General features: G+C 40.3%; 1 protein-coding gene across 2 annotated transcripts in view; it reads left to right on the top strand.

Moving 5' to 3' along the window:
- Nucleotides 1-12,798, top strand: part of WDR37 (WD repeat domain 37) — a 48,178-nt gene extending 35,380 nt beyond the window's left edge. For both annotated transcript variants that reach the window (XM_056335668.1, XM_056335669.1), the window contains 3 exons: nucleotides 7,282-7,416; nucleotides 8,108-8,222; nucleotides 9,651-12,798. In XM_056335668.1, the coding sequence (XP_056191643.1) occupies nucleotides 7,282-7,416; nucleotides 8,108-8,222; nucleotides 9,651-9,782 (382 nt within the window). In that variant the 3' untranslated portion in view covers nucleotides 9,783-12,798. The remainder of the gene's footprint in view (nucleotides 1-7,281; nucleotides 7,417-8,107; nucleotides 8,223-9,650) is intronic.
- Nucleotides 12,799-21,836: the final 9,038 nt, after the last annotated feature.

Raw genomic sequence — 21,836 nt, 5'->3', positions numbered from 1 at the left:
CTAGTGCTTCTTGATCAGTATATAGTTATGCACCAACTTGTATTGCTGATTAAATGCATATTTGGCTTAAAAAAAAAAAAAAAAGAGCAGGCACTTTTGACCTAGCCAGAAAATATTACAGTTTGTTTATTTATGACTTCTCAAATTTACTGGTATTTGTAGCTAGATAGAGCCAGGGTGTCAAGCGTGAATGTGCATTAACTGTTGGATGTGTATTTTTGTGTTACTTTCTGGGTAAACTCAGAGAAAAAAATGCTGAAAGTGGATCTTATTTGTGACAAAGAGCTGAACAAGGTGGCTTATAGCACTTTCAGACTACAGCATATTCCTTCTTTCACTCTGGTTGTGTTACGAGATTGAAAGGGTAGGTTCCTGCTCATTTGCTGTCTGTATGTCTCTGAATATGCAGCTGGATGGTGAGTTGTGCTTAATCCTGAGAACTCTGAAATTAAAGAATTTCAAATATGTCTTGCTGCTTCAACTTTTCATCTTCAAACTCTTACGCTTGCTGGAAAATCTGAATTAAAAAATACTTAAGCAACAACTAATTAGGATGCTGGGCTGAATTCTGACATTTAGTGAATTGGGAATTAACGTCAAAGTGGCATTCTGTATCAAGAGAATAATAATTGCTTTAGTTTCGTGGACGCTCACGTTGGCCAAGATCAGCTGGCATACGCATATTCTTTATTCTGCAAGATTTAATACTTGTAATCTGATGTGTGTCTGTCTTGTTCTTGAAAGACCAAGTCATGGCAGGGGGGAAATGCCTTCTCTTCAGGCAGCAATGTCATTAGACATCCTTGTTGGAAAGTAGTCTTATTCTAGACATCCCCGATATTACAAGGTCACTGTTAGGTGTTCTTACTCAGCTACATTCTCTTGGTGAAGCTAAGGCATATCTAGATGTAATTCTAAAAATGCAAGTTTTGCACCTTTGACTAAAAGCTGTGCTAGGAAAGGGAGCCTTGTGCCAAATAAAATGTCACAAGGTGGGTGCTGTCAATGGAGTTTGACCAGTTGAAAGCATCTGTTCTTTTCAAGATAGTCCTGTTCTGGCTTCAGCTATTGATGCTATCAGTGATGCTTTGTCTACCATTTTTCTGTTCTTTCTCATCAAAGAATGCCTTAGGCATTCACGGTGTGTGGATCTCTCAGTCCAGGGTTTTTGTAAGAAATGCAAAATTTTTCTGATGAAACATACAGTTTTCTCCCCAAGCCTTACTGGTTAACTAGATGATTCTGATATTACTGTTAGTATTCCTACCTTGTTCTGTCTACTGTGGGGTTTTTTTTCTCTTGCATTTCATTGAAAAAGGCCCCAAACTTGCCTTTCAGACACTGCTGTGATCCTACGTTTACATGTTAGGTATTCTTTATATGAAGATTGTGGCCTGGACTGTAAGCTCTAGGGTTAGGTTTTTTTAATTTTGTGCTTCTAAACACATACCTGTAAAAATCTTTTTGTTTACATTTATTGCATACATGTTACAGAGCATGTTAAGGTTTCAGCAGTTTTCTTAAGAGTTGTTAGTTTTATTAGCTGATAGCTCAAGCATCTAGCTTCGAGTTTGTCTAACTTCCAATGCTCTTAGCTTCTTTGTGAGTCTGTTTCAGGACAGACTGGGGCCAGCATATTTTACATGCCTTCAACTCATCCAAGTTACCTGTCTTTTCTCTCTTGCACAGCTTGAATACTCCATTTTCTTTCCTAACCTTCCCCCAGCGCAGCACTGGCATGGGGTTGTTGAAGTGCTGAAAAAGCAATTTGAAAGATAATATTCTTTGATAGTTTTGTTTCCTTTATGTTCTTAAACCTTTTCTGTTGTTACTAGCAAACTTCCTCATTGTAAGAATTGCTTCCCAATTAATAAAGAAATATAAAAATTTGAATGAACTACTCCTTTAGCTGTAAGAGTATTAAAATTAAAAGCCTGTAACTAAAAGAAAATAAATCCTTTAGGTGTTTTATTTTTGGGAATAGGGTATGTAACATACACAGTTAGACTGGGTCTAGCCACTACAATGCTAGCCACTAGAGTTTTGTCAGTCACTTTAAAAAAGATGTAGGCAATAAATCTGTATCCAGTTGCCTATGAGTGCTTTAAGCTTCACTGCAATAGATGGAGAGAATCTTAATTCCATTCTTGAATGCATGCACTAAAAAGTGCTATGTTGGTTTTTTTTTTTTTTTTTTTTCAAATGACCCACAAAAGAGCATAGCCAAAGGCCTTTTCTTTGTATCCTGTTGAGTAGAGCATAATGTTTTAGAGTGTGGTGGTGTTCTAAAGCTTACATAACATATGCAGCAATACTGCAGGGATAAATGGACCTTTTTTATCCCATCAAAAATGTAATGGAATTGATTTAAAAAATATCTGCACCTTAACTAATTTACTAACTTGCCATTGAGCAATTCTCATAAAAGCTAGTTACTGTTTTCAGTCCTGTATCATTTTATTGTTTTAAGATGGTGAGAAGAGGAGATACTGACATTTTTTTCTAAATGTCATGAAATGCACATCTCTGGAATAGATGTTGTTTTAAATGCCAAAAAAATGACTTTTCAGTACTAACAGTTCTTTCTGAATTCCCTCCCCATCCTTCTTCAGTGTTAATTGCTTCATGTTTGTTCTTACCATTTCTCAAGCTGGAGGGAAAAAGCTCTGCTGATACTTGGAGATAAATCTACAAACAGAGTTTGGGAATTGTATGTTTAGCTTTTCCTGGAATCACGTGTCTTCTAAAACCTGAATGCACCATCAGACGTGGAGGTACTGGTATGCTCCTCACCTGGGACTCGTGTGGCCATTGCTATCGCCCTCTAAGATGGGGAAAGTGTTGTCCGTATCTGGAGGTTTTAAACCCAGGTTGTGGCTTCCCCTCAGGCTGCAAACTGCTCTGTGTGGGGATACACTTTGTTTCTCTAAAGGAAACTCTTGTGCAGAAAAGCTGTCCCAAATAAACCTTCCTTTAGGTTTTGTTCCTGAATTTTACTGCTTAAAATGAGAGGCATATTTAAACACTCAAAATTTGCTGTTTAACTAAATTTGGTATACACTGAATGAATTTATCTGAAAGCTCTGTTTTAGACTGTTTTCTCCAGAACTTCATCCCCCACAAAGTTTAATGCATCTGAGTAGATTAGATGCCTTTTCACAGGCACGAAAACATGTTGTCTCCCGATGTTCAAGGGTAAATCCCAGTGTAGGCTGCAAATCAAAATGGAAAGAGCAGTGTTAACTTTTCTGGTGTGTTGCCAATAAGGATTCTGCATCAGCATTTCATGGTCCAATGTTTTCAACATAATTTTTTTTTTTTTTCCCCTTCCCCTATGTGTGAAATTTCAGCAGATTGTTATGCAAAACAGTTTTGTGTCTCAGTGTGACTGGGGAGACAGCTGTTCAGCCTAATGAGGAGTGCTAGCACTACAGTATTTCTGTTGATTGAGACCCACGGAGGGAGCAGGATGTTCGAGGCCAGGCAGCGGTGTGTGGTGAGGAAGTGCCACGCTGTCAGCTGGAAGTACACGCTCGGCTGCTCCCTATGACAAGATAAATGAGTTTTGCTGGGGTTTGGCGGAGGCTGAAGCTTTTCTGGAGAATAGTTGTAGCACACCAAACTCCCTGTGGGACCCATGGTTTGAAGTGTCATAAGACTGCTTCCTCTTCGCCAGTTTTTTTTTTTTTTAATGTCCTACAATATCTGTCATCTTTTTGAGTTATTAAAAACCTAATGTCTTCTAGCATTCTATTAACACGGGGTCTGATGATCTTTTGTTGTCATATTAATGTAGCCAAGGGGATGTTAACCACAGTTCTAGCTGGCTTAGAACAAACTGAAGACTAGTATAAAAAGAAAGTAAAACTAGCCACATGAAAATATAGGAAAAAGTCTTTTAATTTTTGTGATATGGGTGGGGTTAGGGAGGAGTATTTTTGAAAGATTTTTTGTATATCAGCTCCTCTGCGAACTTCTTTCTTCCCACACAAACTTTGCTTCCCTTTGTTTTCACCTTCCCCCTTCAGCTGGGTTGAAGTTCTGTTTTAGTTTTTAAGTAGGAATTGGCCTTTCTTCTTGTTGCTATTTTTTCTTAATCTAAAAAAACCAACAACAAACCAACAAAAAATGAGATGAGATGCATCTGTCTCACCATAAGAGATGCTCCAGTTTGGAATAACAGAGGAGACAAAGCGTGAGCTGTAGTGCGTAAGAAAACCTATGAGCACAGCATTTGCTCATGTTTTCTTAAGTCAGTAGCGTTGTACATGTTCTTGAATTTAAATGTGTGTGTGTGTATTGTTTGTTTGTGTTTTTTAAAGTATGAACACAGTATATTCCACTTAAAAAAAGATGACCAGAAAAACCAGCTGATCTTTACTCTGTTGACAGTCAAGTGTTGAGAAACCTCCCCACATTTGTCAGGTGTCTGAGAATGATGCTGCTTTTGGCCTTTCTAGACTTGGTGTTGAGTTACTTAAAACTTCTAGTCTTGCAGTCTTATTTTGAAAATGAGATACCCTTGAGGACTGAATTAGATGTATCAATATCAGTAGGTTCCCTTAGAAGAATAATGTTGCATATTTTTAAAGCATAATATCTAGGACTGTTACACAGTACATCCGTATGCTGTTTGCTTTGAACCTGTGACCAGAATTCTTGATGGGGAACACTGGGTTCAGTAAAAGGTACTTTTATATCAAGCCTTTGAATTCAAAGCTCCTTAAAAAGGCTGGTTTTATAGTCATGTGTGCTTGCAAGTAGTGCATACCCCAGTCTGCAGTGCCTTACGGGGTTGACCTGTTGGCAGGGTAGGCAGAGGACTAAGACCGCTAAACACCTTTAAAAATGTCACGGAAAATGACCTGGCTGCCTTTCTATCTTTCCCAGTTGCCATACAGAGCTATGGCAGAACTTTATTGCGTTTTTATTTATCAAATTTTTTCTTAGTGTACCCAGTAATACCTGGATGAATAGTTAAACTGAAAACAGTACAGAAAAGGATTTTGTTTTCTTTTGAGTCTTTTTGTTTTTACAGGAATAGTGTTGCACTAACCTAGAGTTGGCATTTTGTTTGCATGGTGATAATTTTGAATTTTTCATTTGAGAAATGGTAAATCTAAGAAGGAGATAACTCTATGGCGTCAACAAAACTTAACTATGTTTTGACAATAAGTGATAAAGGAGAACCAATATGAGATCAAAGAAGCTAGAAAGCTTTTTGAAGTTGTGGAAAAAAGCATGCAAAGTTGGAGGGTTATTTTAACACAGTTTCACAGCATACTCCCCCTGTAACTGGAATAAAACGTATGATGGGAAAACAGATTTCTGTGTTGGCAGCAGAGTACTAAAACACAGTATATTCATTCACCTGGAGCTTTCCTACGACTTGAATTCCTTGTACTGTTCTGAGCAAGGAAGTCTCCCAATGTGTGTGCAAAGTATGGGGATTTAATAGTGAAGTTTATACTTAAAAACATTGTTGCAAATGTGTTACAGCAATATAGAGCTCAGTGAAAGTCTGAAACATTTTACAGAGGTATTTTGCCACTTGTATAATGAACTAGTGAGGAGAGAAATGCAGATGTTGGTAAGTTTAACAGAGGTCAGGATGGTGGAAGACAGGTTTGGCGCTAAGAGCATACCAATCCTATTTTGCAGTAACTTTGGCTACGTGAACGAGTTTTCTTCCCAAATGCGAAGGTGGCTAATGAAAGAGACTAATCAGTTGTGGCCTTCATGTATGTTTTAACTTTTTGACTTCCGGTTCATAAAGTCCAGAAGCTTAGGTGAAGACCTCTTGGTTCTTATTGTAATCATCTCCCTGCTAGCTCAGATGCACTCAAGTAATGCATTAGGAAACTTGGTATGATGAATAAAGTGGGCCTTCATCCTAATTAAAACTTAATTTGGTGTCAATTTAAATTAAAAGGCTTGCATAAACTGGTCCATTGTGACCTGGCTAGTGCTAATCTCAGTCAGCAGCTTGGATAGGACATGAATTCAGATTTCTGCAGGACAACCAAAGTGACAGTAACAACTGACAACTTAAATTAAAATTACTAAATTCTAAGAAATTGATGTGCATGACCCAAGTTAGAAGATAGTCATTAAATCAGATCTGTAGAAACAGAGTTGAGAAACCTTCCCTTGTGATTTTAGGGAGAGACAAAAATGCTTTTTTAGTACATTGTGTGGGCAGAGAATAACTGGTTTTGAGTTGGGAATTTGCACAGTATTAAAACGAAAATAGTACTACAAAAACTTTAATTAGTTAATATGATATAAAGGTAAAAGATTTTTGTTAAAAATCAGCTCATCGTCATGAGAACTGTTCATTCGAGCTCAGCAGAATGCTGTTCTTCGAAAATATAAAATACAAAGATAAAATTCTAAAATAAAATCCTTCATGTAATTTTTTTTGAAAGTAGTATGTTGCACTTCCAATGGCTTGAAATATTCTTGGGAGTCTTTCTCTGGCTGCCCTTGTGCTTTTTTAGACAGAATGGGTGAAATTTGAAGAACTGGTCATGCTTTGTACTACTACTATTTGCCCTTTTTTTTTTTTTTAAACTAGCTCTCAGACTTAGCTGCTTGTAAAATATGAATAGAAATCAAAATGAGAAATTATTAGATTGCTGTAGCTGTTGCTAGTGGAATTATACGGGAAGCTCTGCGTATGTATTACAGCACGTTTAGGTGTGCATGCAGAATAGCTTTAGCTATATGTCAGGTAGGTATTTTGGATCTTTTCAGTGTCTGTGCTATGAATGACAAATGCCTGAGGTAGTTCTACAAAAGTCTTTGGATGGAAAGTAAAAGAACTTGACTCAGTCTCAAAACACTTGAGAGGAAGAATTGTACTGTATGGTACTAATTCAGTTTCAGTTGTCTGATAAGCCTACTGGACATTAATACAGAACTTCAAAAGTTAATTAAGATTTCAAGATTGGATGTGTTTAACTCGTACTAGGAATAGTGGAATATGAGAGATGCGTCTGGAGTGGCTGTCCACTGTTGGGCTTCTTTTCTTAACACTTGGGCCAGTCAGGCCTTGTTATACTTAAGTGACACAGCTTTTTGTAAGAATATGTATTTTTTTAAATTCTGAAGTACTCCTTTGGAGTTTTAATATTTCAGGTTACTTTTTTTTAAAAAAAAAAAGGCAAGCTACATATTTTAAAGGAAACACAGGAACAGGAGACAGAGCTTTAAATCAGATGGTAGTTTAATAAAGAACTTTAGAGCTTGACATCTTTCTTTTTATTCCTGATTGTTTAGCACTGTGACATCTGCAGTTTTCACTGTGGGAGACAATGTTGTTTCTGGTAGTGATGACCGTACTGTAAAGGTTTGGGATTTGAAAAACATGAGGTCTCCTATTGCAACGATCCGTACAGATTCTGCAGTCAACAGGTAAGCACATCTCTGAGTTACTGTTTTTCTCAATTCACAGTTTTTAAAAATTAATTCTTAATTTCTTTCATGCATGTGAATGATTCAAATCTGCCCCAAGGGGGGATTTAGACTGGATAGTGGGAAGCATTTCTTTACTGAGAGAGGTGGTCAAGCTTCCTTGAGAACAGGCTTCCTTGAGAGGTGGTCAGTGCCCTGAGCCTGGCAGTGTTTGAGGTGTTTGAGGACAATGCCCTTAACAACACACTTTCACTTTTGGACAGCCCTAAATTGTTCAGGCAGCGGGACTAGATGATCACAATGGGTCCCTTCCAATTGAAGTAGTCTAGTCTATTAATTCACTGCATATGCATTTGATTTTACTCACTAAAATTAAAGTTGAAGTTTCTGAGACTTTGAAAATGCCTGAAGTGGTTTTATAAAGCGCAGGAGTAGTCAACATTAATTTTCAGTAAATACGTAGTATAGCTTTGCTGAGATTTTTTTTTTATGCAGGATGCAGATATTAAGGCTGTTTGAGCATTTAGTACAATAGAAAACACCTAAATAGTTTAATACTTTTTTCACTTGAGAATTTCAATCAGGAAAAAGTCAGCTGTATCACTTCTCACGAGCTTAAACCTGTACTGTCAGGTTCTATTTGCCAGGCTTACCGTTTTATACATAACCTACTTTTGTCTCTTCTGTGCAGGATTAACGTATGTGTTGGCCAAAGAATCATCGCCCTTCCACATGACAATCGACAGGTTAGGTTATTTGACATGTCAGGAGTGCGATTAGCACGCCTCCCTCGCAGTAATAGACAGGTAAGTGAGCATTTATAGCCTTAAAGTATGTCTGTTCTTCTTTCTTATCAGGTTAAAAGTAGAATTTGGTCTCTCCAGCTTAAAAGCTGAACAAATACTGAACGACATTGTTGTCTATACATATATGCTGTTGTTAGTTGCTGAGAATGACCAAAATGCAAATAAGTAACATATTTCGATTTTTTAAATTAGAATTGGAAATGATGTTTCAAGTGGATTTCGTCTTAATTTTTCTCCTTACTAAAGTGAAAGAGGTATCTGCTTTCTCTATGAAATGCAAAAAATGTGTAAAAGCATTTCAAATGTGTTTTAATGTCTTGATGTGAATAGTGTCAGAAAAGTGACATACTATGAGGTTTAGTGTTTGGGATTTTTTTCAGTTAGTGTTTGATTTGTTACATAATGAAACATAAAAGAAAAAAAGTAGGGGTCAGTTCTGTGATCTGGTGATAAATTTCTTTCCTTTCGTGATTTTGCACGTGTATTCTTGATATTTGGTACTACATACTAAACCATCCTTGCTGCAGCCATCAAATGTTGTGTGTTTGTGGTGCTTGGCATGGCAAGCATCGCTAATGGAGCAAAATAAACTAAGTGAAGTTAATTGGATTATACCACTTCAGTAGGCTTTTTTGGGTAGATTCAGCAGCTCTTGACAGAATTTAAGAAGGGGGTTTAAGACTTGTTTAGTCTTTTTTAGTCTTCAGTGTGTTGTTTAGTGATGATTTTTCTTTTTTTTTTTTTTATTCTTTTTTTTTTCCCCTTAATATTTCCATTCAGCCTGACACTACTGAAATCATGGCTTTTTTTTGTTTTGGGGTGGGGTTTTTTTGTTTGTTTGTTTTTGAACTAAAATGTTGGTCAGAAAGCTCCTTGGGGTGTTTTTGTTCCTATTGGACTTGAAGAATAGGTAAGGCATTGTCTTTCCTCAGTATGACATACCCCCTGCTTTAGTATTAACCTTTCTGAATTATGAATGTGATGGACACCTAATCTTACAGGTTTATGACAGAGTAGTTGCCAGCAAGTAGTTTTGTATTTTAAGATTGCTTTTATAAATAGAAATGCTACAATTAAAATTCATTTTGCTTTTGTAAGTAAAATGTGATTCGATAGCAAGCATACCTTGGAAAACTCAGAAGTTTTGATGCACCTGTTTGTGTGTTTCTCTTGTTACGGATTTGGTGCTGGTGTTAGGGAGTCTCCTTGTTATAAAGATTTTTCCCTTGCAGGTGAAAATAACAGTGACCTTGATAATTTTCTAGTAGCGTTTGTGAAAACTAGCGTTGAGCATTGGTTGTGCCACCTTGCACATTTGCAACTCAACCTTGCCCCATTGCAACTCAAAATGCAAACTTGCTAACTTGTTGACATGGAAGCTTTCAAAATATACTGTAAGTAATACTGCTGCCTCCCGAAATGTTGCAGGGCCACAGAAGAATGGTATGTTGCTCAGCGTGGAGTGAGGACCATCCAATATGTAACCTCTTCACTTGTGGATTTGATCGTCAGGCTATCGGTTGGAACATCAACATCCCTGCTTTGTTACAAGAAAAATGAAATGCAGGAAGAATGTTTGTGTTTTATGTTGCCATTGACTTCCACACTTTCGCAGACTTTTCTGAACACTGGTCTGCTGTCTCTGTAAAAGCTCTTCCTTAAGTGGAGACTTAAGCAAATGTTGTTCTTGTTACACATTGTGCACAGTTTGCATGAATTGTACAGAAAATGTGATTTTTTTTAAAATTAGTTTGTCTTGTGTATAAACTTTTATATTTTGGCATCCACTGGTCAATATGTTCACTGTTGCATAGAGCACATAAATGTTCATAAGTTATTTAGCATTTAATAGATACATGGTAGGGCATTACATTTGTGACATAAATGTGAAACTTACGTAATTAATGTAGAGAGTGTATATGTCTGTTATGTTTTTCCATTACTCTACATATCTGCCTTGTGTTAAAAAGGATCTGCAGGGCTAAAAGTTTGAAATGAAGTGTGAATTTCACTAGTTGTATGATTGTAAACATTTTCCTGTTTGCATCTGATTTGGGATACTTTTTTTAGTGCTGCCGTGTAGTGCAACTTCAACTCCATTTTTATCCCGGTTACTGGAGAAATAGTAGATTTGACAAGGAAAATACAAGCAACTTGTAGTGAATATAGGCTGCCAGATTTATTTGGAATGCTTTTTTGTACTTTTGGAGAAAAAAAAAAATCATTCTGCCCTTCTTATATAAAGTTATTCTAAAATCTTATGGCATTTCATACTAGCAAAAATCCAGAATATTACAATTCTAATCACTAAAATCTACTCAAGCAAATTTTGAAGCACTTTAGTTTATAGCTATTGTTATAAACCATTTATGAAAGTTTGACTTTACCAGTGAATGTGAGCTGACCTTTGTAAGAAGGATTGCTTCTTTTTGGTGATCCGCCCAGAAAGGAAATAGTTTTTTTTGGGGGGTTGGGTTTTTTTTTGTTTATATACCTACAGTGAGCACACTTTTAATTGTGTTCACTTCCCATATTTTTATTTTGAGCCAGCAATACAAAGTAAATGAGTACTACCTCAAAAATGAATGTTGGTCAAGACGCATTGAATCTCTCTGTAGCCTAGAAAAAAGCACTTTTGGTCTCTGGCTGAAGTACTATCTCTGATGTGAGAGGAAGGACAATCATATTAAATGCGATCCTTAAGATAATTAACCCCTAAAGCTAATGGAGCAATACGATAAGTAAGCATCATCTGTCACCTTTCTGTTCTCAGCCGTGGCAAGGGCTGCTGCAGTCCCTCTTCTGTCCCAAAAGGGGGTAATTAACATAGGCCTCCCTGTTTCCTCCCAAATGATACTGCTCTGGTTTTGCTCCTCACTCTGCTTAGCCTTTTTTACACTGGCGGTGGGATATTACACCTGATGACAGAAATAAATGCAAGTGGCAGCTGATGTCTTCGAAAGACCAAAAAGGCGCTTCAGACAGACACTTCTTTTTAGCTAAAGGGAGATACCGCCCCTAACCATCTGACATATCACTGTATAAGATGAAGGGTGAGGGTAAGCCAAGGGTGCAGTCTTGCAATGGGAATCATGGAGTTTGTGGTAGGTTGGCGTAAGAGGAGTGGCAGGAACTTTTTATCTCATCATGATTTTGTGAAACTATAGCTGTGCTTGTGCCCTCTACAGCACTGTTTATGACATGAAGAAAGGTGTGTTAACTGGTTCTCCTGTTAACTAAGATATAAGGGCATCGGAGTGCAATGGCGTGGGATGATGAATGCCTCGTTGAGGAATTGTAGGGAAACGGGGGTCCAGGATGTAGTTTTGGAGCATAACGTTAAGGAAGCTCAAGATACTTAATGGAGAATGTATGTGATCTTATAGTACAGTTCATCATAGTAGCTTGATCCTTGGGTTTTTGTCGTCTTTTGGTCTTTTTTTTTTTTGAGATACAGGATATATACATAATTGTACTGAAGTAATCTTAAAATACCAAAACTAGGGACGCTGGAGAAAGCAGCTGCAGAATTTAAGTCTTCTGATAACAAGGGTTAAAGGGTGATGTCAAGGTTCATTTTCACTGTTTTTTTTTCCTGGGTTTTTAACTCTTGGGTAAAGCCATTTGATGTTGGGTTGCAGGTCTTACTCTTTCAGAAAAAAAGATACTTTTTCTTTTAGTTGGTAACAGAGAGAACTTTACACAGGCTGACGCTGTTTAAAAAAATGAGAAGAATGTCTCTCTAGCCAGTAGAAGCCATTTCTCCAGCATGGCCTGCATGTAATATCTTGAACAATGACGGTCGTTTTACTGCCTGAGGTGGGGGGAGAGTGTCACTGGTTTTGGTCCTGCTAAACTAAATCGTCTGTTTAAGCTTCTCTAATACATATGTAATAGAGGAACACTGGACTCTATGCAGTTTAATCATCATTGCAGCAGACTTTTTATATCGCCAGAGGGACCGTCCTCTGGTACCAGGAATGGGGCAACTACACACTTTCACTTTGAAAAAAATCAACCAAACAAGGTGCTAGAGCCACGTTCTTATGAGCAGGCTAATACTTAAATCAGCTCAACACTTAACTATCACTTAGCTTAATTTTATATGCTGTACTGAAGGTTAAGCTGAGGCTGCCATTCCCCTTGAAGCAAATCACATGTGAGCAGTGGTAGTGAGTAATGCTACATAGACTAAATGTGTGGAAAACATTTCATAGCTTTGAATGTTCTAAAGAGTGTTTTTCAGCACTGAACAATGTCCAGCATTTCATAAAATGGAGGAGAGTTGCAGTTACAGTTTCAGTATTGTGCAGAATTTCACAGAAAAGTCATCACTGGGCGAAATCAAGCTTTTATGTCTCTCAAGCAATGCACATCAGTTTTCACAAAGTTTGTGTATACGGTCAGAAAGATCTGGAATGAAACATTTGTTGCGTAAATCTGTGAAAACTACCTTTTTGGGAAAAGACTTTATAAGTTATGTGGAACCACTTTTTATTATTCTGCTGATTTGTTTTTAGATGTAAAAATGTTTTTCTTCATTATGATTCAAAATGCATTAAAATATTCAACAATTTTTTTTTTTTGCAAGTTGCTGTTCTTCTGTGTTGCATTAAGGTTGCTTTTAATCTTATTTTTTCACAGTGTTAGTAGTCAAAAGGATTTTCCTATCCACTTTTCACTCTTCCGTGCTCAAAAAGTTGATTTCCAAGGCACTGATGGGCACGGTTCTGCAAGAAGGCCGGGTCTGTCCCTTACAGTAGGACTTCTGTAGCGCAAATGGTCATGCTGCCAGTAAAGAACATAGACTGAAAAGGTGCTCAGACCTGCATTTATACTGTCTTCTCCAGTTTTGTATGGAAAAAAACCTTGTAATTACGTTTTGTTCTGCAGATTATACAACAGTCTCCCCATGACTCTTCAGAGTGCTCTCTGATTGATACTTTTAATGAAATCTAAACCAGTTTTCATATGTTTAGAATACAGCAAAAATATTGCAAAACCTCTCTGGCGGGGGAACCCCACCAGCAGTTTTTCTCTAGGTTGAAGTAAAGGGTCTTTGCTTGTTGCACCCGTATTACTCAAAACCTAAAGCTTTGCAATATTGAAATAAATCCCCAAAAGCTCGTTGTCGTAGTAAGCCATGCGGTTGGGTTTTGGATGCCTGGGCAAAGTCCTGCCTAACCAGCCCCCGAGTGCAGGACATCCATCGCCTGTTTTCCTTCAGTGTCCTTTAGGAGCCTTTTATTGCCACATTTTGAATCCTGCAGAGCTGGTGGTGCTCTGGAAAACTGTTATTATTCAGTGTTGCTGGTGATACGGACCAGTAATAAAAGACTGAAGTTAGAAGGTGGCACAACTGATGTGAGGGCGGGGTTGAGGCAGAATGCCAAACCCTTGTTTTTAGTTGATTTTAATTGAGGGGTTTAAATCGAGTTAGAGCTTATTGCAGCTGGTTTAAACTTGTGATGCTTGTAACCTCCTTAAATCTTTTGATGGTCTAAGTTATATACCCTTTACAAAGGCCATTTCTGTCTGTATTTTGGAGGGAGGGGATTTGAAAATGAGTATGCATTAAAGCCTGTTTTGTGGTGATATTGTTTCTTTTTTTTCTTTTTTTTTTCTTTAACTTGTGAGTAAATAGTGTGCACAAATAAGTGGTTTCAGTAGGATGTCTGTGTTAGCCTGAGGATGGGCTGCAGGAAAACCACTCTGTTGTGCATCACAGTTTGCTCTTTAGACTGGTGTAGAAATTTTATTTAATGCTCCACTGAGACCAAAGTATGTCACTGAAAAATTACTCAGCCTTGCGATATTTTATTTTTAAGTAGTGTTGTTACCTTTACTAATTCCCACAGGTCATAGTCTTCAGAACATAAGTAATTTGCAGGAGCTTACAGAAGAAATCCTGTTTAATTCAAACTGTAAATCCTGGTCAAAACGTACCAGTGACTGGGAGAGGTGTCATACTGGGGAAGTGTGGGTTGTACCGATGTGCTGTGGGTGGTGCTTGTCAGTGTCTTGCGAGTGAGAATATTCATCAGTACCAGGACGAGCCGTTTCCCAGTGAAGAGGGGAGGCTGGTGAGCGTTCGCAGTGTCTAACCCAAGTGCCTGAATTAGCACTTGGAGCATCTTGGATGATTTTTGCAACTTTCTGAAGGGTGGTTCAGTGTGCCGCATAGAGCACAAGCGTTCAGACTTTGTGCTGGAAAATGGAAACGGTGCAAAGTGTCTGGGATGGCATGCGCAGTAGAAGGGAGCTGAAAGTAGAAAAAAAAAAAGTTCTGGCTGGAACTATTTTGTAAATGGAAATGGTTTTAGTCTGGCTGGTGGCCGCTGCACAGCAGAATGACAGCACTGCTAAGGAACCATGTCGCCTGATGCTACTTGAGGCCCGATTTCCAGCTGCTGCTCGCTGCATGGTGCTGCCGGCTCCCACCAAGACTTTGCCATACTTGCTATTCGCTTTAGTTTAACACCAGTTTTCTGTGTTTCCCCTCTCCCACTTGTATTTGTCATCTTTCTCCTCTCCCCAGGGTAGAACAAATGTAGTTATGTGTTTATCTCAGAGCACAGCGCCAATGAAAAGAAACCCTTGTGCACAGGTCCACGCAAGGAGGCTGGCGGCCCTGTGCTGGGAGCAGGGGCTTGGTGCTTGGAGCTGACTTTGACGTCGACGTGCTTTTTGTCATCTTCATGTTTGTTCATTTTAATTGTTAGTAATGAAGCTTCCTTAAGACTTTCCGCATTAACGGTCTGGGGTTACTGAAGGCTAAATCAAGCCTGTGCACCTTAACTGACAAGAGAAACTAGATTTGCAGTGCTGCTGCTGTAGGTGACTTAAGGCATCAGGAAGGGGCAGACAATGATTTCAAATGCTGTGGAAGCGTTACAGAGAAAGGGGAAGGAGTCTGTGGCGTATGCAGGAGTGGTGACCCAGCATTGGAGAACGAAATAAGATCCTGGGAGAAACCTAAAGAGGCAAATCTGTGATGAAAGTGTTTGAACTGCAGATGAGGAACACGAAGGAAGAATAACGAAGGGGATGAAAAGCTGAAAAAAAATGGGAGAGCTGAGGGAGCCAGGTGGAAAAGAGAGCACGGAGTGGTTAGGAGGAGGTGCATGTCCGAAAGGTGAAACTTGCTGGTCAGCTGCGGATAAACTGTGCTGGGAAGCCGGAGTCCAGTGGATGCACTGACTTGAGCAGAAGGAAAAGGAGAGACGGGAACAGGGCAGGGACAGCCTGCAGAGGGGGGAGCAGCAAGCAGTGAGCTTGCTGGGAAACATGGATATCTGGACGTGCTCTCCGTCCAGACCCTGATACGGAATCGTCTGGAAGTTAAAGATCTTTGTATTTTTTAAAAGATCAGGCTTGTTTGTTTCAGCGTCCTTGGTTTGGAGAAAAGCTTGCTTATATAGAGCCGATCTTAACTGTATATACTCAATTCTCTATTTCAAGTGTTGTAATGGTGCAGAGATGTCTCAAGCAGCTGATACATTCGCTCCGAGGATTTGTAACCTTAGCACAGGTTGCAAATGTTACATACAAACGAGCTCTACCCTACAGACTCCAGGTATGACAGCAGGGCATGTGGCTGAGTAGGAGTCACTCCTGGAGTGGAAATCGCTTGAGTGAACAATTGATTTGGCAGGAGGAGATGCTCTTTTACATGATCCCTTTGAGAATATGTGGCCAGTCTGGAAAGTAAGGTTCAGTATTTTAAGCTTGAGGACGACTTTGGAGCAAAATGCTCTGAACACTTGCCTCTTAATTCTGTTTAATTCAATTTAGTCTGAATTGACTAGGGAATCTCTTTAGCCAAGCGAAAACAGAGGTGTCTGAATGGATAGATTACACCAGGGAGACACTGCTGTATTTTCAGTAGGGTCTTAGTCCTGGAAAAGGTGAAACTGGCCTTTCCTTCAAATTTTCACTTTGTTGAGATGTCAAAATTTGATACCCTCCCTCACAAATCCAAGTAAAAAGATTATTTTTGGCTTCGGTGATCAAACTTCGAACTCCAGCTCACGCAAATGACTTTTGGTCAAAATACACCCCTAAGATTACAGACATTATCAGTCTTACGCAAAGGCGGCATTTTGTGCCTTCATCCAAACCATTACCTGATGGAAAGGAGAACAAGTAACTGGGTAACTTCCTAAGTTAATCTTCTAAACTTATGTGCGTTTAGCATTTAATACTTTTAATGAATATATTTTCCTCTTAAGTGCTTGATTTGGATAAAGGCAGAAATCTGATTTTAATTTTCTTGTTAGTTTTTTAGACCTTATCTAAATCTTTGCTCTGTCACCAAGATCAGCCTTGTACAGATGAAAACAGAACCCGGGTATTTTAGTGGAACAATGTGTGTCCTCTGAGGCTGTAATTGCTGAGTGTCTGGTAAGGTGAGTAATCCTAACAATAAATAGAAAAGTGTAAAATCTGACACAGTACAGAACAAACACTGAAATCAGGTTGATCGTATGATAAAAACTTGAAGTACAGGATTAAAGTATTAGGGAAAAGGGAGAGAAATGAAGGAAACCCAAAACTTTTCAGCAGCAGTTGAAGGGTAGAGGGAATAGTGATGATATCATTGTTAATTAAGATTGTTTTTCAGTGTGGATAATTGCAGGACATGTTGTTTTGGCCTTTGGTGTTCTATGAAGCTTGCAAAAACTGTCTTTGCCAGAAGGCTGTCAAAAAGTTGGATGCTGTCATTGAGTGGTGCAGCCTTCAGAAGTGCTGAGCTCCCATCAATGTTCTGTGGAGTCTGGCAGGTGGTTAAGAGTTGGGAAAATCACATTCAGATGGGCCTAAATATGTATCTAGGAGCTTCATTTTAGTTGCCTGTTTTTTAAAACTATACCCTAATTTTGTATATATATTGTGTTGTTGCTGAATTAATGAACTGAAAAGTTCTTGGACACAGATGCCTGGTTTACTGAAATACAAGAAAGTCAGAGAGGTAATTTTCTCTCCCAAATTACATAGGGCTACTTGGAGTTTTCTGTTGGGAAACTGAAGCTACATTGTGTCAGTTCCACATAGAGCTACTTACTGATCAGTAAACAAACACTTTCAATTTCAGATGCTCATTGCTCCTCTTGCAAAAATCTTTTTTACCCCTGCAGAAATAACAGTGTAAGTTTTCCATAGCAAAGGGAGCTAAAGGTTTAGCTGAAGTTACATTTTTAAATGTAACACCCCCCCACTCCCCCGAGTTCTGCCATTATGAGCAAAACCAAGGAAATCAAATCTGAATGTATTTATATGGTTCTGACCATTCAAACTGATGCTGTATTTCTGTGAAACCTTGATGTTACAGTTAGATCTCTCCTGTGCTTAACGTGAGGACACTACTGGATGCCCATCTGCAGATGTGCTGCCAAGGGGGATCTTCTGTGTCTAAAAACAACTGTAAAAGCAGGCAGTGACAGAGAGGAGATACAGACTTCCATCTCCACATGGGTTTTGACCAGAAAATACAGCTTGTTTGAAGTGACAAGTGCACGTCATTTACTTACCTTGGTGGAAGCACAGGGCTTGACCCTGAATATCAATTACTGTACCTGAAATAGCATAAAATCAAACTGGATCGTAACTTTTTGTGCCAGTGAGAGATGGAGCCACATGGAGATAAAGTGGAGGGCTTTGCCTTCTATAGCAGCTCAGGCCAAATAGGAGCCAGATGGCAGAAATCAGAAGGAAAAAACCTGCTCTGTACCAGACTGGTGGAAGAAATGGGGCTCTGGGAAGCTGTCTGCAGAGCTGGTGGTGCACCATCCCTCCCCAGTGCTTCTGTTGACCAGAAGTCCCTCTTTTTAGGGGAGAGACATTTTTGAGAATGCCTTCAAGGACTTAGTCTCATAGTCTTTTCCCTACTCAACCACAGAATCATAGCATAGCCTGGGTTGGAAGGGACCCGCAGGGGTGACTGAGCCCAGTTCTCAGTACTTGGCCATTATTTACCCACATTAAAGCCCTGATGCCCTGTGCCTAGTGCTTGGGGCGTCACGGCAGCCCTTGTAGCAAAGTTTGATTTTGCAGCTGGAGAATAACTAGGCTGGAAGGGGCCCCTGTATCTACCTTCGAAACCCTGAACTTTTTCTCCTTTTCTTGCTCAGCTGCAGCATCTCTCTTATGTTTATGCAAGTGTGTGCCTGCAGTAGTATTTTTAATGATTTGTTTTATTTTGTCAAACTGGTATTTTCTTTTAAAAAACAGCCTGGCAAGGTCTTAAAAGAAGCAGCTATAAACAGATCAACTATGAACAGCGCATTAAAGGAAAGTTTAAGACCAAGAGCTCGTTAGAGGCATGTCTCTGCAGAGATTAGCTGTGGTCCACATAAAGCCAGCATTCATGAGGAAAAATATGAATATCAGCAGGCAAGACTATGCAAAATCCTTAAATTTGGCTCTGCTGGAAATAGAGACAAGTTAGGTAGAGGTACTTCTGGGGGATGATGTACAGAAAATTAGGGTGATAGCCCAGTATCATAATTGTTATCATAATATATAGCAGCCTTAACCATGTATAAAGCCAGTAAGGGAGTACTGGGCGAAACACCCCGCCAGCATAGCATGGCAAGGGTTGCTCCCGCTCCACAGCTGAAGTGTTAGACAGTCAGGGTACTCATAGGCACACACAGATGCCAGAGGCTTCTCCTTTACATTTTTCAGGCTCCTCAGGACTTGGAAAATTCCCGCTTTCCCCTTCCACCTCTTCGCACCAGCTCTTTGCACTGTGGCAGGCTGTGAGGCCAGGGACAGAAGGTGAAGGAGAATAGTGAGGGATTTGCATGAGGCACTGGACAAAAGTGCTCATTTGGAAAGGTAACGAGTGTCTGTAATTGCCAGGGTGGGTCAGGGTGGGCATCCAAACAGCTGAGGGGGAGCTGGGAGGAATCAGTGCAGATGCCCTTTGCAGTGAAAACAAGTGCCCTGTGAAGTTGTGCAGCCTTTAAAACAAACAAACAAATGAATGAACTTTTATTGTTGCAGAGCTTTTAAAAAGACATTTGCTATGTTCAGAGGAGATTGGCGTTTGGAGCTGTATCATGAGAGACCAAAGGAAATGAGTTGGCAATAAGTCGGGGTGTGACTAGAACCATTATTTTAGTTTGGTTGAACAGGGAAAGGCTGTGCTTCACTGATGGTGTAAAAAAAAATAAATAAAAAAAATCCAGAACTAAACCTGAAGTAAGGGCGACAGCTAAGAGCAAGGCAGAACTTAGATCTCTGCTCTACTTCAGCATCGGCTGAGTGTTGGATAAGGACAACAAAAATTTGGGTAGAAGTAAAAGATCTGGAGAGAGACGGGTTTGTGAGCCATCAGGATATGAGCTCAAATGCCTTTTGCAAGAAGACCGACGGCAGGGCCCTGTGGTGCTGCGGGAGGACCGTGCCTGACATCCCCCAGGAGCTCTGCAGGAGGCAGGGCTGGGGTGGGTGGTAACAGGTGGCTGCACATGGGACCGGGCCAAGGACCCCAAGGATGGGGATGTCTGTTCTGGCATGAGAGGCACAGGAGAGAGTGAGAGGGTGTGAAGGGCTCGGTGAGTCACTAAGGTGGGCGAAGGAGTTAGAAGGTGAAAAAGCAGCATAAAGTCAGTGTCTGTGTGAGAGAGAGGAGGAACGGGCTGTGGGACAGGGAGGGTGACATCGTGTTTTTGCGTTTTCTTTTGGAGCAGCTGGTGTGACTCAGAGCAGCGATACCCGGGGGCAGGAGGACCCAGGTGTCTGAGGAGGGCTTCGCTGAGGCTGTGGGTGTGAGTTGCAGCTCAGGCAGACCCTGACTAGTGTTTTCACTGGTTGAGAAACCAGGTTGAGTGTTAAAAAAGACCCACTTTCCCAAACTCCTAGAAGGTTTGCCTTGTGACTGAGGTTCAAGAAAGACTGGAATTTACCAAGGAGACCGCAGTTTCAGCTTTGCCAAAAGGGTGAGCATTCTTTGTAGCAATCTCTCTGCAGATAAGGTCTCCCCCAACAAGAAATTAACTGTTTGCAGCACTGCTGTGCATTGCCCTGAGTGCTCTAGGAATATGCTAGCACCAAATATGTGCCAGGAATATAATGTTATATGCCTCTAAGTGTCTCATTTGTTAGGTTTTTAAGTATTGAATTGTGCTCTGGTTCTTCCAAACCCCATCCCTCCGTGCAGTGCTGTTGGCCTCAACAAGCCTTCAGCAATAAAGTGTTCGGAAGAGCCTCATCTGCTCATTTGAGTCTCTACCTTGAACCTCTTACAACTGTCTTTGGACTAGAACATATTTCTGCTCTCCCACCAGAAAGCCACAGCCACTGAGATGTCCCTTTTCACTGCCTTTTCCCCCTCACCAAAAAAAGTTTCCCCCTTCAGTGTCTTCCTGTCTCAAAGTGACAGGGGGCAGAAAGAGCTGAAGCTGAACACGTGAACAAGTCCACATCACGCTTTTGCCTAAGCAGCTTCTGTGATGCTGCAACCAAGATGCTCTGTCAATAGCCTCTGTATTTATTTTGCCATACTGAAGGCCAGAGATTAATTTATCTGGACGTCCACTCCACCTTGCAACACAGCTTTGTGTTATACTTGATAACACGTGGAGCTATTTTAATCCGGCTTAATTTGATCTTGATCTTCAGTTAATACCCTTTTGATTTTTCCTCTAACCTGTTTTCCTGAAGTTTACAAGTATAAAATCATAGGAGAAATGGTATCTAACTTCTGATCCACATTATTAATAAGCTGATTACAAGTATTTAAAGTTATCTCCTCTTCTCCAGATGCAACAGAACAAATGCCCTCTAAATACCGTCAGTCTTGCCAACAAGTTACAGAGCTCTTGCTGGAAATCACCGATGTCAAAATGCAGATGGAGACCTTGGTCCTGTGAGTCAAACCATCGTGCAAGTCCAGCTGAGCTTGGTGGATCCCTATCAAGACATAGATTTTCAGTCTTGTAGTTCCATCAGGTGTGCAAGTTTTGGCTTGAGGAAACTGCCAGTAAGCTGGGTCATTTACACAAAATATTTGGTGAGTATCACGGAGTGATTTCTCTGTAAGTACCGTGGGTAGGTAGTTCCCCCGGCTGGGGTTAGAGGCAGTGTAGCAGCCTGGTGCTCAGCCCAAGGATAGCAAAGGTGCTGCTGTTGGCCATCCTGGATTCCTGCCTCTATTCCCTCCAGCCTTTAGTCATCTCTTTTTTTCACATGGTAAGTTCCTGGACAGGGTCAACCCCCTTGCTGTGTGTTTGGATGGTGGCGGGTGCGCTGGAGCCTCTGATACAGGCACTTTGTCTCTGGGGGAGCAGGGCTGTGGGTTTCTGTGCTGCCCATGGTGCAGCGGAGAGAGGGATCTTTCCTGGGGGCGACCTCAAGCAGTTGGTGCAAATGTGGGTCAGCCCCTATTTGAGGACAGGGGACCAGTGGCAATGGGACATGGAGACCTGGTTGGGATCCTCTGGGAGCCTCTGGAGGGGCAGTTAGAAGACGAATGGGAGCATGGGCTTTTTAGCACCCAGGTGCTATGGAAGGAAACTACTTGCTCCGGGGGATCTGACTACTTGGGCCAGGGGGATGTGAAGTGATGAGGCTTGTCCTTTCTTTCTTGGGCCCATGGCGTACTGGTGA

Source organism: Falco biarmicus, chromosome 4 (assembly GCF_023638135.1).
Source record: "Falco biarmicus isolate bFalBia1 chromosome 4, bFalBia1.pri, whole genome shotgun sequence".
Taxonomy (NCBI): domain Eukaryota; kingdom Metazoa; phylum Chordata; class Aves; order Falconiformes; family Falconidae; genus Falco; species Falco biarmicus.
The sequence above is the reverse complement of the archived record's forward strand: the minus strand, read 5'-3'. Positions and strand labels throughout refer to the sequence as shown.